The sequence below is a fragment of the Hydra viridissima genome, unplaced genomic scaffold (genome assembly GCF_058129835.1).
Source record: "Hydra viridissima isolate aposymbiotic clone 2 unplaced genomic scaffold, HvirCarnegie_v1 scaffold_2, whole genome shotgun sequence".
In the NCBI taxonomy this organism is placed as follows: domain Eukaryota; kingdom Metazoa; phylum Cnidaria; class Hydrozoa; order Anthoathecata; family Hydridae; genus Hydra; species Hydra viridissima.
The window spans coordinates 9,628,296-9,645,538 of record NW_028324301.1 but is presented as its reverse complement, the minus strand read 5'-3'; the positions used below and the strand labels follow the sequence as shown (position 1 = coordinate 9,645,538).

Here is a 17,243-nt window from a genome sequence, read left to right as displayed (position 1 = left end):
GGTGACTGTTTTTACATCATAGAACTTAATTGGATAAAAATTAAACACATAATTGTACCACTACAAAAATTTTATATATTTCTTGTAAATCAACTTTAAGCCACTGCTTAAAAAAATTTATTTTAAAAAGAGGTTTTTGAAACAATAACAATCTTTAGAAAGTATTCCAAAAAGCCAAACTTTTACAAAGATGTATTTAACATAATAAACTTACATGTTATATGTTTTTAAAACTGTTGCAATAAAATAAATGTAAATCTTCTACATAAATAACTATTTCAAAAGAATTGAAATAAATATGCTAACATATCTAAATTAAAGATATCATTGAAGCATGCAAAAACTTTGCATTTACAAGAGAAAAACAATGCAAGGCTAATTTAAGTAAAACAAACTGTCACCGAAAACGTGACTTTCTATAGGATTTAGGATTAGCCTTAGATTTTTTTCCTTCAGTTAAAGTTTGAATATCGCTTTTTAGACATTCATTAGATGAAAGTTTATGTTCTTCGTTGCTGCATAATGGTACAATTCTGGAATCCTACAAAATAAAAAAAATAATAGCAGTTGTCTATTTTTTTTTTTTTTTGAAAAATGCTAACCTAAATTCTCTAAATAAGAGTTTTAAATACTGCTACATTAAGTATTGACACAAGTATTTACTATATCAAAGCTACAAAAAAAAAAAAAAAATTTGCTATTTTGTAACACTAAATTGCTATAAAGCATGTGGTTTATAGACCAGATGATGTACCCATGTTCAACTTATAGATGCAAACCAATTTTTTGCAGGAAAAACTTGGTTTTATTACAACAGTTTGAAATTTTTAAAATTATTTATTAATGTACAAATTGATATATTCAATCAAATTTTCAAAATCTTAACAAAATGAATAAAATCTGTACCTTTTCAACAAACACAATTGGTTCATAGGGAACTGACTTCTCTATAACAAATGAATATCTAGAGCAAAAATAATTACACTTGAAGGAAAATCAACATAAAGCAAAATTGTAAAAACAGAATTTTCAGTGAAAAAAATTGCCATTGCAATAAATTACTATGCTTTTAAGAAACTTAAAAAAGTGCACAACTGAAAAATGAAATAGGAAAGATGACACAAGTGTTATCATTAAAAAAAACCTTTTTATAGAAGATTAACAGCACATTCTTTTATTTGAAAATAAAAAATACTTTGAAAGGGCATCTCGCTTTAGGCGAGCCAAATCCTCTTCTGATAAATTTGCTTTCTTAGATGATGTTTTATGAACTTGAAACTAAAATAAGCAATAATAAAAAAGTTTAACTTAACAAGACACTCAACAACCTGATTTGGATGAATGCAAAAATAGGTGTAAATATAAAACCTTGCTAGCATTTTGAACTTTAGCTTCTTGTTCAAGAAGCAATAATTTAGATGCAGCTTCAACGTTACCAACTAAAATCAACTTTTCCTGTATAGATGATATTGGCATACATGGGAACACCTCTTGGAGTTGAGAAACTTTTTCTGACATTCTAAAAGCATTAAAAATAAAATGGAAAAAATACAGTACAATCTCTCTAATTCGAACTTTATGCGGAAAAATTTGAATTAGAGAGATTTTTGAATTATAGAAAGTTGACTTTTCTTTTGCGCTTTTCACGGTGACTTTAGATTTAATCGAATTATGGAGATTTTCGAACTAAAGAGATTCGAATTAGAGAGATTATACTGTACTTATCTTTTTTCTTACTAACTGTTTCTATGAAAAACTATAAAAATAAGATTGTAGAAATAAAAGCAATCACATTCTTTTACATTACACAATTTAGTTGCCTCACCTAAAAATATGACCCAGATATTTCCAAGTTATTAAAAAAACAAAGCAGATATTTTATGTTATTATAACATTTTAACAACTTACAAAGGATCAGCACAAGGTTCTTTTATTTCAATATTTGCTTCCTCCTCATCCTAAAAAAGCAGGAAGGAAAAAAAAAATTATATTATCACAAGGCAATGTTTATGCGATTTTACACCAACTATATCTTACACTACTGTTAGTATTGTTTAAACTGCGCTCTTGACAACTTTTGTTTGACAATATGGTATTCACAGCTTTATCAAGATTTCCACGAGCATGTGCTAATGCACGACTTAATTGGTCTTCTGGAGTACCTGGAAATAGATCTTGTAACTTTTGTAGCTTATCACGATAACTATAAACAATAAGCAAATTAAATTCATAAAAAAGATAAAACAATGAAAACTCAAATTCAAAGCAGTATTAAAATAAAAACTTAGTCTAATATTTCTTATAATAAATAAAAATATAATCTTATATACTTGTAAAATTATGCTGAATAAAAGTGTAATTAGATTTAATGATTGAAAGATAACAAAATAATAATTCATTTTTGTAATTGTTAAATTCTAACCAAGGTAGATCCAGAATCAAATCAGGATTCCTTATTCCAATTGTAATGATTTTTTTAATCAATAAACATAAGAAGCAACCCTGTTCCTGTATTGCTTCCCTTTACTTTTTTTACTACTCAAACTTATAGTCTTACCTGAGCTTTTTTACAGGTGATTTTGAAGGTTTATCAGATAATCCATTAAAAGAATCATCCATTTTACTTGTTTCAAAATGTATAGGAAGCTGAATCAACATTAAACTAGGCAATATGACATCATTTTTAGTTGTTGGGATGCTGGATATTACATGGTCTAAATGAATTAGAAACCCTGAATATTTTTATGAATGAATCTTGTAACATAAACTTTGCAAAATTAGCCTTCCAGATTTCATTTAAAGCTATTTTACTAAGGAAAAATAGTTAAAAAGAATCTGAATAAATCAATACAAAGTTTTTCCAGACAGAAACCCTCAAATAAATAAACAAGATCGAAAATTGCTAACTTAAAGTTATTAAAACTTAAAACTTTCTATATTTTAACTTTAAAAATTTCTCAAAGTTAAGTAATTGCAAAAACTCACATGAATGAAAACTATACATAAAAGGTCAAAAAAAGTCAGGTTTATTAATTGCATAAGATAAATCCATTCTTCTAGATGCTAAATAGTGGAGTAGAAAAAATCCACAAACAAAAATACTTCAGAAAAGTGAACTCAAAAAATATATTCAACTCAGAAAATGTTTAATGACTTTATAAAACAACAAAAGTAGTAAATTGTAAGAAATTTCAAAAAAAAGTTTTGAAAAAAAAAAAGCAAAAAAAAAATAAACATACCTTTTTTAGGAATATCTTTCTGATCTTCACTAGTTTTAACTAAATTCTTCTTTGGTATGACACTAATAGTTCCTGTTTCAAAACGTTTTGCCAAAGAAAACATCCAGCTTATTATGCAAGCACTAAGAGGCAAAAAACTATACTATTTTCTCCACGTACATAAATTTGCAGTATTTAAACAAACTTTAACTATAATGGAATTTAAGCAGCTAATAAGTTAAGCTAAATATCTACATAAATTTAAATTGCAAAACAACTTTTTAGGCTGGCAATTTTTTTTAATATTCAGATTATCAATCATAACAGTATAAAGACTAAAAAACAAATTTTTCTTAAACATGTTGTGTATGTGCATAACACTAATATTTAATTAAATAATAACTCAACCTGTCTATGTTTTCAAACCCAGGTATGAATTCTGACATCATTTTAGTAAACTCATCTACATCAAAACTTGTCTCAGCATCATTTGAATCCTTACCCAGACTTTCCAAAACTGTAACCAGATACTCTAACAAAATTTCATCCACACAACTGAAATTAGCAACATTTTTTCATATATCAAGAATTAAACAGTTGTAAATGTGTGTTTGTGTGTCAGAGTGTCATTGAGCACATTATTGTTATTGTTATGTGCACATTTTTTCTTACCTTAAATCACAATCTGAGTATTCGAATATAAATTTCTCAAGAGCATTCCGAGCGAAGACATTTTTAGCATTTACAGTTTCATTTTTATCCATCATTACTTTTATCATATATTAGTTATCACCTAACATCTATATATGAGAGAGAGAGAACAATCATAACATCTATCTATCTATCTACCTATCTATCTATCTATCTATCTATCTATCTATCTATCTATCTATCTATCTATCTATATATATATATATATATATATATATATATATATATATATATATATATATATATATATAATATATAATATATATATATATGGGAGAGAGAGAAATATCCAAGATCTAGATTAGTCTAATCCAAGCTGAGTCTAATTCAAGAGAAATATTTGTAAGTTTCAAGCTCAGTGCCAGCGTCTAAGCAACACTTTTAAGACTAAGTAGCTATAAACTTTGCTTCAAGTTCTCAAGAGTTTTTTTTTTAAAAACTAAACAATTGCCAAGATTATTAGTTTCTTCACACCTGAACCAAAAAAGGCTTGAGAACATGTAACTTTTGAATAGGAAAACTCAAGTTTTGTTTTTTCTTTTTAGCTATTCAATGCCTCCATCAATGGTTATCATATATTTATCTGGTGGAAGGTTATGTTAGTTAACATTGTATTCAACCAATTCAACAACATCATTGCAAAAAATGACTGAGCACTGAGATTTTCCACATTGTTCATTGCCATTTGTTTCATCAACTCCATAGTCATTTGTTTCATCAACTCCATATTCAGAACTGAGATTCAAGTGTTTTGTAACATTGACTTAAATAAACTTAATTCAATTAATTTTTGAACTGTCCAAGTTCAGAAAATGTAGCTATTTTGTGAATCTCAAAGAAAACCCTAAAGTAAATTGAAATCTGAAATTTTTGATTACAAAAACAGGATAAGAACAATAAACACTTTTTTCAAAATTGTATTTTTTTGTAACAGTTAAGTCACTCCCTCTTATTGCTAAATAGCATTTGATCTTCTGTCTTCAAATGATGCAAACTTTGTTTTGACCACATCAGAAGCAATAATTTCTGCTGCACAGGGAACTCCGCCAATAACTCTCTATAGAATTTTCCTTTGATTTTGAACAATGCAGGGATTTGGATATTTTATTCCTTGACCAATTGGCTATCAACAGTGCTGACACACTTTGACTGAGTAGATCACCATTTAGTTTTTCCCCTTTTTCAATCTTAAGAAGAGTTTATCTATATCTAGCACAAATTGGTAAGGTAAATGTTCAAAGTAAAATAAGTAAGGTAAGGTGAATGTTCAAAGGTAAAAAAGGTAGATGTTCTTCGTTAAGCTCATAGTTTTCAATGAAGTATTTCCAACTTCTTGCAAGTATTGAGTCTCGTTTAGCTAGCACCATACCTGAACCTTTTTGAAATACATCAAACATACTTCAGTACAATTATCGTTACCTGAGCTTTTTTAGGCACTATGATAATAAACTTTGACATCTGATGTTTAACTGCTACTGCAGTTCTAGATTTTCGTGTAAACGTAAAGCATAAACAGTTGGAACAAAATTAAAAACACTCTTGATTGTAAACTAAGAAAACTACTTCACATTGAAGTTTTTAAAATTCAAAAACTTTGCGAAAACAAAGAAATAATTTCTTTTTTAAAAATTTTTTGTTGGAAATGGACAAAAAATAAATTTTTTAATATGAAATTGAATAGAACTTCGTACATGAACCTGATTTTGTTTTTAGTATTGGTAATGTTAACTACTTTTATTCAAAGTTTTAAGGAATTAGAACCTTGTATGAAAACAGAGTAAACAAACAACGTCCTGGTTTTTAGAATTCCATTGAAAATACTAAAATAGTTACAACTTTCTCGGACGCCGCTAAATGTTTTAAAAATCATTTACAGAGTTCACTGGTTTGGTAACTCGGTGTTTTGCTTTAAAAAAAACTCATTAAGGTGAAAGCTGAGGTCACATAACACTGACCGTGCACAGCACAAATATTTATGACTGCACAGAGAGAAGACGACGACTATTTTTGCAAATGACGTTATAATGCTATTGGAAAGTTTTAAACAAGATACTGAACTTCAAAATTACACTGAAGCTATTGTCGAAGATGTGAAGTACTTTTTCTTACTATGATTAAAAAAGTGAAAAATGTTTCTTAATGTAAATCATTTACACAGCATAAACAAAAATTTGTTTTCACGTTTTTTACTAAGTGATCATACACCTCCAACTAAGTTAAGATTATAAACCTCTTCGTAAAAGATAAATGATTGGATGGTTGATTTAGTTTTTTAAACATATCTTAGTTACTAAAAGTTATTTTTAGCTTAAATCTGGATCCTTCCCATGTAACGTATGTGTCAAAGTTTTTAGAAACAAAAGAGGGCTCAGATTGCATCTCTGAAAAGTACCCCAACTATGTTATCGTTGATAAAACCTGCTAATAATACAGATTTTATCACCGAGATTTTGTTCTTATTATTGAAAAAAAAGTGTCTTGCAAGATCATAGAAAGATCATAGAAAGATCATAGAAAGATCATAGAAAGATCATAGAAAGATCATAGAAAGATCATAGAAAGATCATAGAAAGATCATAGAAAGATCATAGAAAGATCATAGAAAGATCATAGAAAGATCATAGAAAGATCATAGAAAGATCATAGAAAGATCATAGAAAGATCATAGAAAGATCATAGAAAGATCATAGAAAGATCATAGAAAGATCATAGAAAGATCATAGAAAGATCATAGAAAGATCATAGAAAGATCATAGAAAGATCATAGAAAGATCATAGAAAGATCATAGAAAGATCATAGAAAGATCATAGAAAGATCATAGAATTTTATAGAAAGCTAAATTTATGGTGATAAAAGTAATGATATTGTTAAAATACATCAGATTGACTAGATAAAAGTTGAGATTCAGTTTGATAGAATAATTGAAAGCTGTAGTAAAATTTTTCCAAAATGTTTGAATGAGTTTTACGCTGACTATTTTGGCAAAATGTTAATCAACAGAAAGCAAAACTTTAATTGTGATGCTAAATATGAAGATGCTGCTACATTATTGTTAAGCAAACTTGCTGATAGCATAGCATCTTAATAAGGCTAATATTTCGAGTGTCAGTGATAAAGAGACATCAAATAGACGAACAATATGTGAAAGAGAAAAGTATGGATTGTAATATATTGGTGGTTACTGTATTCAAAAATTTAAAGAGGATTCAAAAGTTCTGAACAAATAATGTTACTGATATACAACAAGCAATATCAATATTAAAAAGCTGCCAATGTGAAGCAAATGTATTGCAGATCCAAAGTTTATCAATGCTCTTAGCTAAGGAGGACTCACTGCTATAACAATTCAGTTTGAGCAAATATTAGTTATAGCAGAAAAAGCATTTTGTTTATATACAGAACAGTCAGAATTAGGCACAGTAAAAAAATTTTCACAGCTATGCTTTGCATACTTCTTTTGTAGTCTGAGTAAATAAGATGACATTCAGGAACCACCCATATAAATAGTTTATTTACAACTTGCGTGTTTCAAAATCATTTAGCTTAAAGTGCTTTTCACAATCAAAGACTTTTTCAGAGTTGATCTGCTCTTTAAACTGCTAGTCAATAATGCGTCCTTTAGTTATTAAACTTAACCATTCAGATCACCGACTTGGATTAGCAGGATCTGCAAGATTTGAATATTCCTACACCCTTTATTCTTCTTGATGTACCACAATTTGTTATACTGAAATTAGCTCCTGACATATTATTATTATAACCACTGATCAAGGTTTTGATATACAACAAAAATTACTTATAAATAACTGCTACAGATAATCTGTGAAATAAAGCAATAATCTGTTTAAAATATTACTTAGCAATAAACAAACTTTTAAAAGTTTGTGTGCGCTGTAACGCTTCATTTACGCTCTATTTTTGCGTCAAAAGGTTAAAAAATTTAGATTTTAAAAAGTTTCCAAACCTAATAAGTCATAAATTTAATGTTAAAAAAAATTTAAAGATGGTAATCATTATATCAGTCAAAAATTAAAATCAGCTCTCATTCTTCAATTGCAACAATGAAGAATAATAATGACTGGGATCCTTCAGTATTTCCGTAATGGTAAAATCATTGTTAAGTCAGAATCTGAAGAGTAGTTCGTAACAGTTCCTTCTTCAATAAAATGCTGTAAAGTAATAGTTAAGTTACTCAATAGGCGCGAATCCAGCTTCATCGCTAGGTCCATTGTTGAATTCTCTGTTTTAAAGAGGCATCTCTAAAAACTGTATTTGATCCTGCTGAGTCTCTCTTTGAATAAATATTTTCTCCACTTAAAGAACCTTTGGCCCTTTCAGGTTGTACAAGTTTAAAAAGTGAGCTGTGAACTTCCATTGTTCTCCAATTGACCGCCAGGTTGAAACTCTCCCCACTCCAGATTTTTTTTAAATTTAATCAACTATGTGAATTACTAAATACAATTTTTTTAATAAAAAAAAATTTCTGAACTAAGTGCCAAATATTTACATTTTCAAATTTAAAACGAAATTTTAATAGTCAGCCATTATGGTAGTTAAAATAACCTATTTACATTTATTTAATTTATAAAAAAACCATAATATAAATACATTTATATCATAAATGATATTACCGCTTTTGTTTGTTTAAGTTAAAATTCACTACAGCTAGTGAACGACCGAAACCGAAATTTCAGCCGAAACCAAAAGTTCTGAAATTTCAGCCGAAACCAAAAGTTCCGAAATTCAGTAAAACCGAAACCGAAACTGGCCGAAAAAAAAACACCAAAACAATATGAAATAAATACTTTACATATACAGTGTGTCCCATAACTCGCTAGAAAAACTAAGCCTATGCAATATATATATATATATATATATATATATATATATATATATATATATATATATATATATATATATATATATATAACCTATATATGTATATATATATATATATATATGTTTATATAACCTATATATGTATATATATATATATATATATATGGTAATAATAATGATAACAACAATAATGAAAATAAAAATAATGGAATGCGAAAAGGTAGGAATTCGCTGCATACTTTTTGGAAAACTAGCTTGATAATCAAGACAAAGTACTGTGGAAAGGTGAGGTGTATTTCCATCTTGACGGAACTGTTAACACCAAGAAAGATTTTATTTGGAATCGAATCCTCACTGTTGTGCCAAAAAGTTGCTTAATTCACTAGAGTTGTGAGTGTGATTGATGTGAAAAATTATCAATCCACCATTTTTTATCGAAACTGACACTATTGATGGTGACAGCTATCTGTCTATATGACAGTACTAGGTGGTTCCTTTACCTTTCCTAGCCCATTGAAATCTAGCATCAACAATATACCAACAAAATGGCACTCCCTTGCCTATAAAAAGAAATAAAGCAACAATTTCTGATTGTGTTATTAGTTGTTTTATCTCACAGTTCTGGCCACTTCGTTTACCAAATTTATCGCCTTGCGATTTCTGGTACTGAGGCAATCTAAAACAGTTAATGCATGTGCCTAGACCACCTTTAATACTTAAAAATGTAAAGGTTCGAATATTAGACACTGCCCTTCAAACAATTCCTGACAATATCGGGTTAGTGCTTCTTTTTTTTATTGATTGCCTTCAATTAATGCTGGAAAGTGATGGCGGTTATATTGAATGATATTCAAAAACCCCATTCCTATGACGTTTACTTATCATTCAAATTTGTTTGATTAAATAATTATTTGAAAAGATAAAATAGATTTGTTTATGTAGTGGCATATTGGACATAAGGTAATTAAAAGATCATTATATAACACAACTGAATCAATTATTTTACGTGATTTTAATTAAAAACTGATTATGTCCCAAAAAGTTAAAACACCAATATAATTAAGAAATCATTATGATCCCACACTGTCTTAACAAAAAGTTAACGTTCCTAAACTGAGTAAGTAAAAGATAAAAAAAAATGAACAAGCAGAAGGTAAAAAAAAAAAAAAAATGAATAAGAAAAAGGTAAAAAAAAAATATATATATATACGAATGAGTAAAAGGTAAAAGTAACAGAAATTTCGGACCCGAAGCCGAAATTTAAAGATAGTAAATTTACTGAAGATGATAAAAAAGACTCTGAAAGTGCAAAAAGATGTTGGATTTGCAAGGGTAAATTTAAGCAGATTAATGAAAAAGAAAGAATTCATTATCACTATAGTTGAAAAAAAAAGAGAGAAAAAAGTGCTTTAAGAGTACGGCTAACTGCTTTACTTTTACAGGTAAAAAACTGTTTTACTTTTAAAGAGTAAAATGGTTTTTTACCTTTAAAAGTAAAGCCGTTAGTTGTGTTGTGCGCTGCTCCTCTATATTAACCATTCTGGTAAATATAAAGGAGCAGCGCACAATTCTTGGAATCTCAACTTTAAGGACCCTAAATTCATCCCAATTGTCTTTCATAGTATTATAGGATATAATAGTCACTTATTCATTAAAAATCTACTTTAAGGTGATATTAAGTGTATACCTAACAATGATGAGAAGTATATAAGCTTTTCAAAAGATGTTGTGCTAAATGATAGCGCTGAAATAGCTCCTTGACCCAAAACATCCAAGGCTAAGAGATCTAAAAAGAAAATAGAATTATAATTTATTCATAGTTTTAGATTTATGTCAACTAGTTTAGCATATCTAGTTAAAAATCGTAATAAAAAAAACTTTAGATCTTGCAAAATTCTTTGAATCTAAACATCTAGATCTACTTTTACGAAAAGGTGTATAATCATAAAAAAATGAATAGTATTGAAAAGTTAAATTGTACTAAATTATCTCCAAAAGAAACATTCTACTTTAGATTAACTGGTGAAGATATTAGTGATGAAGATTCTGTCCATGCATAAAAAATGTATAAAAAAACTCATATGTGAAACCTTTAGAGACTCATCATATTATGAGGGCGGTGTTTTTAATAATTATAATTAAATGATTTAAATGATTTTAATGATTTGTTGGTTGCCTGTTAGTCTGTTTAAAGCTGTAGTAAGATTTAGGATTTAGGGATGTATGGGTCAAGTGTTATGTGTAAAGCGCTAAGTTTGTGTATGCCGTCCTCAATATACTTTATTATACAATATAGCTCAATAAGCGTTCTATTAATGTATAATGGTTAGCACTCTTTTATTCATTACGCTTATGTAAATACAAATAATATTTTCTTACTCTACTTGTAGTGTTCGTTACTGTTTTTATCAATTACTCCTCTTTTTGGTTATTTGAAACTTCTAGTTATTCTTCTTTAATCAATATTTCTTCTGATTTCTATTTAATTCTTTACTCCTTTTTCACTTTTAAAACCTCTTGTTTTTTTCAAATATTTTTCAATCACAAAATTTATCTCTCTTTAAAGTTCTTCTAGACAACTTTCTAAAACTCTCTTTTACTTCTCTTTAAAACATCGTCTTCTTCCTTCTATCCGTTTCCCTCTTCTACTCTCCTGTCACTCTGTCTGTCTGTGAAACCCTATTTTTTGAGCTTTTTATAGTTTTTGGTTGTTTTCGGTTGCGATACCTATTCATCATTTATTAATATGGCCGGTTGATGAATCTTCCTATTTACGTCTCTTCCCGGTTGTTTTTTTTTTTTTAATTTTTTTTCTTTCCTTTTAATCGTTTTTTTATGAGTCTTCGTGTTTATATGGTGTTTACATCTAACTTATTGAGAAGCAAATGGACTTAATTCAAATTCAATGCGTAGTACTTTACCTACATATGGTTTTAAATCCATGAAACAACTTGAACTTAGATTATAGAAAAAGTATAGCCGTGTTTTAGAAATAGATTTGGAATATTCAAAAGATCTTTTTGATTTACAAAATGACTATCCTTTAGCCCCTTGTAATTGAATTGCGCGGAAGAAATTACCTAATATGACGTAATTTTCTTGAAATCTTGTTAATATCGTTTGAGCGGTTTTTTTAAATGAGCGTATTTAAGGTATTTTGTAAAGTTAAATTTGAACGTGATTTTGTAAAGTTAAATTTGAACGTGATTTGTAAAGTTAAATTTTGTAAAGTAGTTTGAACGTGAAATTTATGTAGAGGGAGAGTTTTTATGAGTAAAGAAAATTTTTCATTCACAAAGTTGTGTTTTCTGCAAGAAAGCTACACCCCTGAAAGAATGAAGAATAATATTGATAAGTTAATACCTACTTTAAATGATAAAAGTAACAACATTATTCATCATTAGACTCTAAAAAAATATTTAGAACTGAGTTTTAAGATTAAACATATTCATAGAGGTGTAAAGTTTGAGGAAAGAACACAGCTAAAAAAGGGTATTGATTTAAATGCTGACAAGAGAGTAAAGGCTTAAAATAACTTTGAAAAGGAATTATTCAAGCTAATGAATAGTGCTGTTTTTGGAAAGGCTATGGAGGACAAAGAAATAACAAAGATTTTAGATTAGTTAATGATAAATATGAATTTAAAAAGTTGACTACTAAAATAAATTATTGATCTTGTAAGATTTTTGACGAAGATCTTATAGGTATTCATTTATAAAAGATTGTTCAATACACTAGTATTGTAACAAAAATACATTTGAATTCGATTGTGGCTATATGAACAAATACTGAGAAAAAGTAGAATTACTGTATACAGACACTGACAGTCAAACTTATGAAAAAGAGACTGCTGGTTTTTACAAAGATATTTCTCCAGATGTTGAGGCAAGATTTTGATACTAGTGAGTTTGAACCAAATCATCCAACTAAAACTGGATGTAATAAAAAGGTAAATGTTCAAATCTGAAGAAAAGAGTAAGATAATTAAAAAAAAATTTTTTTTATGAAGTCAAAAATCCGTCAAAATACATAATGGAAATGTGGATAAGAAATGGGAATCGGTAAATAGAGCAATAGTAAAAAACATTTAATGACTGTAAAAACTGTTCGCTTAATAAAATAACTAAAGCTTTACCCATGAATATTATTTGTAGTCGTATGTATGAAATATAATATATTGAAGAAGTAAATAAATTGGATTAGAGCTTTGATGTTGATAAAAAAATATTTTTGGATGATAGTATACATAAACTTGCATACATTAGCATACATTAGCATACATTAGCATTACAGACTCTTTGAGACATAAAAGAAATGTATATTGTATTTAAAAATGTATTTCATAAAATGTAAAAAAAGTTACTGAATCTGATGGTGAAGAGTTTACACTTTCCAAAAATGAAAAAAGAGAAAGATATAAGTTATGTGGCACTACAAAAATTCGATTTGTTAGAGTTACGCTTAATGGCTCCTCTGGCGTTAAAGCTCCTACCAATGACTAAAAGGCTGAAGGTGGATCAATATTAAACTCATATTAACAAGCTACCGTTTGTGATGCATTTACCTGGTCATAATTTTACTGGATCTGTTACAAAATGATGAAAGATTAAATGATAATCTTACACCAAAAAGAATGAAGTAAACCTATAAATAAAGTTGATAATGGTGCATATCATCATAATATATGAATTGAATAAAAACACATCAACTCGCAATAATGTACTCTTTGGTGCCTAATAGAAGAAGGGGTTGGAATAAGCGGGAGGGGGGGGGGGGGTTGGAAATATCACTAAAACTTAATAAGCAGGGGGGCTGGAATAAGCTGGGGGGGGGTTGGAAAATTTCGAGTTTTTTTAAATACTTAAAGCAATAACTAAGTAATGTTTTTGTAAATTATTAACATATATATTAGTGTCTGAAAACAAGTAAATATATAATAAAGAAGTACTTAAGTCCAAAGAAGAAATATCAACAGAAGTCCAGTTCAAAAAAGTTTCTCTCTTTACATATTTTGTAAAATATCAAATATGTCACCCTCGTCCTCTTGCTCAACATCGGTATTATCATGAGCCTCTTTTATTCGTTAAGAAGAAAATAGAACGTTCTTTTTTTAAAAACAAAGTTTTTTGAATGAATGATATTACGTAACGTAAGTAAGTAGTGAAAAAGAAAATTTTTATAAAAAATTGTCTTGTCTTGGATGGAATTTTTTCTAAAATTCAATAGCCGGGGGGGGGGGGGGGTTGGAATAAGAATGTCCTGGGTGGAAAATTTTTGAAAATTTAATTAGCGGGGGGGGGGGGGGACGTCTATTAGGCACCAAAGAGTATGTGATAAAGAAATGCTATAGATAGTATAAAATAGATAGTATTAATAATTATTCGTTCAGAAAAAAGTTGGATAAGTCTATTATTGAAAAAATTATTAGAACAAAGATGAAGTTTGGAATTGGATTGCCGAGCGGGCGAGAACTATCGCATATATCTTATTCTTCGAAGAAAAAAACAAAAAAATTAGTTAAAAAAATGTAAATCATTTAATGTTTTCTCTCAATACGCTGATGAATTACATAAATAAGTGAAAAGAAAATATGCAAAAAGAAAATTTATTGTTTATGTATAGTGGAAATTCGGATGCTGATCTTGTTGATTAGCAAGCATTCTCTAAATTTAATAAAGGTATAAAATATTTGTTGATAGTCATTGATATTTTCTCCAAATACGGCGTAAAATGAAAGAAAAAGTGTGGAAAATGGAAATACTTTTGCGCCAGTTCAACTCACCTATATATATAAACGTTTTGGATGATAAAGTCAAAGAAATGATAACGCTAATCACTCTTCAATTAAAATGACACCTATTAAAGCTAGCTTACAGAAATTAACGTGGACACCAAGAGCTGATATTATAAAACAACTCCATAAATATTTACGCAACCTTTCTCGTATTTCACGAAATAAAATCAAATTGCTGACAAAAGAAAACAATTTTGTCATTACTAAAAAACTGTACCTTATTAAGAATTTTTTAATTAAATGATAAAAGTTTCTTTTTTCGTATTTTTTTTTAAACACAAAGATAATTTTGCAGCATGATAATTTTTACATTTTCACAAAACTCGTAGTGCCACGAAATAGTAAGTTTTATAACATTGACCCAGTTCGCACTTTTGCCAATTTGCCTTTATTCCAATATCGCGTCACACTCCAGTTCGCAGTTTGTGAAAAAACGTTCGGCCCGCTTATTCCAATTTTTATTTTATTCAGTCTATGTATTATGTTCAGTCGTACACTTGTTGCTGTTACAAATTTACACCTATTGAGCTCCCACAAAAAACATAATATTTGAAATTTTAAGTTTAAAGAAGAATGAAAATATAGCGTGGAAAAAAGTTATACCAAGAAAAATTTAAAATAAAAGAGCCGAAACCAAAACCAATATATTCGGTTTACACAACTAGATGGGCTGAAGAAGTTTTTACTGTATCTGTTATGCAAAATACTACTCCAGTGACAAATAAGAGTTTAGAGTGAAATGGTGAAGCTATAGCTATTTAGGATTGAAAAGATATTGAGAAAAACTAAAGTCTTTGGTAAAATGGGTTGGTTATCTAGATTCATCTATCTCATGGATAGATGATAAAGGTTTGTCTTACATTCCACACTAATGTTTATCAAGTGATATCTTATATAGTAAAAATAGCCTATCACAACCCGGTTACTATGTCGCCAACATCACTTAAAGCTTCTTGTAAAATCTTCTGATGACAGCAACAACATCTCCATCTTATATATTCATGCTGACATCTTTTAGTAATTGCATAGTTTTTTTTACATATACTATCCTCGTCACTTTTTCACCAATGACCTTTAACTTTAAGGTGTCATCAAAACCTTTCTTGACTTCATTCTGCAAGTAAAGCATTTTTTTACTTCTATATTTATTTTTATAACTAAGAAAGTAAACATATCACACAATAAACTGGCTGTAAAACGTATAGAGTTCTATTAATAAACTTTTGATTTCAGAAAAGATTGATATATAAGTTTTTTTATTCGTTATTATTCGTTTAAAATCGAAAAACCGAATGCCGATGCTTAATTTGTATTAACATACAAGTTTCTTTGTATCTATTTTTTTTAAGTGTTTATATAAATAGGAAATAGTAGATTTTCTGTGTACTAAACTAACTACCCACCCACCCAACAACAAGTTGTCTTAAAGACAAATTGAAGACGTCTTGAAATTGGTCTAAGATGAAACACAGTAAGTCGTCTTATTTAAAACGTCTTGAAGTTGCCTTATTTAAGACATCTTACAGTTGTCCTAAACTGGGGCCAATGCTATAAACAATTCGAAGTTTTTTTCGAGAAAAAAAATCTTTCGTAAAAACGCAATTTTTCACGTACGAAAAAAAGTTCGTAATCTCGAAGAATTTATCGCTGTTTGTATTTTTTTCGGCCATTGCTATAAAGCATAAAACGTATACGTCACTAAAATTCACGAACTTTTTTATCCGTAATACATAGTAGTTATATAATAGTAATTTTTATTGTAATTTTTATTTATTAGGCCTAATTAATGAATTTTATTAGTCATTAAGTATGCTGTGCTGTCTATTCTACTTTTATGAATATTTTTACATTCTAGTATTTGGTGTTTCAAAAAGCTGTGTAAAATTAAAGTAGGAACATAAATTTAATTTTTTCGGGCGAAGACTTAGATTTCGAAGTTGCAGAAAATTAGCTTCGCCACCGATTGCCTCGAGAGGTTGGTGTTTAAAACATTACTTAAAATTACTATATATATATATATATATATATATATATATATATATATATATATATATATATATATATATATATATATATATATATTTAATGATTTTTTATCGAACAAAATCAGAAATCAAACTAAATAGGCGCAGAAATTATATTTTTGTTTTGTTTTTCAATATCATTTTAGTTTAATGGTCGCTTTTTTAACGAAGATGTTTCTGACAACGTTTTTCGAGAGCAGTATCGAGTCCCAAGAGCTGTATTAGATTTTTTAGAAACTTGGCTTAAAGATGATTTGCAACATTATACTAAGCAATTTGCAACATTATACTAAGCATTTCTTCATTTTATTGGCACAAATGTTTTTTTTCATGTTCTCAGAGAATGTCATGGAATCTTTACCAACACAATTTATCGTATTATACAGTGTAGGAGAAGCTATTTTCAATGTTAGTGTATTAAGTTAATAAAACTATTGGAAGTATATATATATTTACATATATATATATATATATATATATATATATGTAAACACTATGAAAAATTTGTTTAACCAGAATTACTATCGAAAACCTTCATAAATAAGTATGGAATTTTAAATTCATGCATGCATTGTTAACGAAGCACAACAAGGAACTGAATAATCGATTAAATGCAGATTTTAAGTAATTAGTTTATTATGAAGTTACCAAAATCC

At 28.3% G+C, this 17,243-nt stretch overlaps 1 protein-coding gene across 5 annotated transcripts; it reads right to left on the bottom strand.

Annotated features, from left to right (window-relative positions):
- Positions 1-52: 52 nt before the first annotated feature.
- Positions 53-4,036, bottom strand: LOC145192788 (uncharacterized). Of its 5 annotated transcripts, none has more exons than XR_016449682.1 (10): positions 3,891-4,036; positions 3,627-3,773; positions 3,240-3,361; positions 2,558-2,714; positions 2,038-2,203; positions 1,909-1,958; positions 1,369-1,686; positions 1,196-1,278; positions 907-964; positions 53-541 (listed from the first exon to the last, which is right to left on the bottom strand). XR_016449682.1 is itself a non-coding variant. In XM_090078085.1 (10 exons), exons 1-10 carry the CDS (start codon positions 3,995-3,997, stop codon positions 398-400), a joined length of 1,185 nt encoding a protein of 394 aa, XP_089934211.1. In that variant the 5' UTR covers positions 3,998-4,036; the 3' UTR covers positions 53-397. The 5 variants fall into 5 exon arrangements, 3 of the variants coding, with proteins under 3 accessions (XP_089934211.1, XP_089934212.1, XP_089934213.1); XR_016449683.1 differs by having other exon boundaries at positions 3,627-3,750; positions 3,891-4,020; XM_090078085.1 differs by having other exon boundaries at positions 1,369-1,519.
- Positions 4,037-17,243: the final 13,207 nt, after the last annotated feature.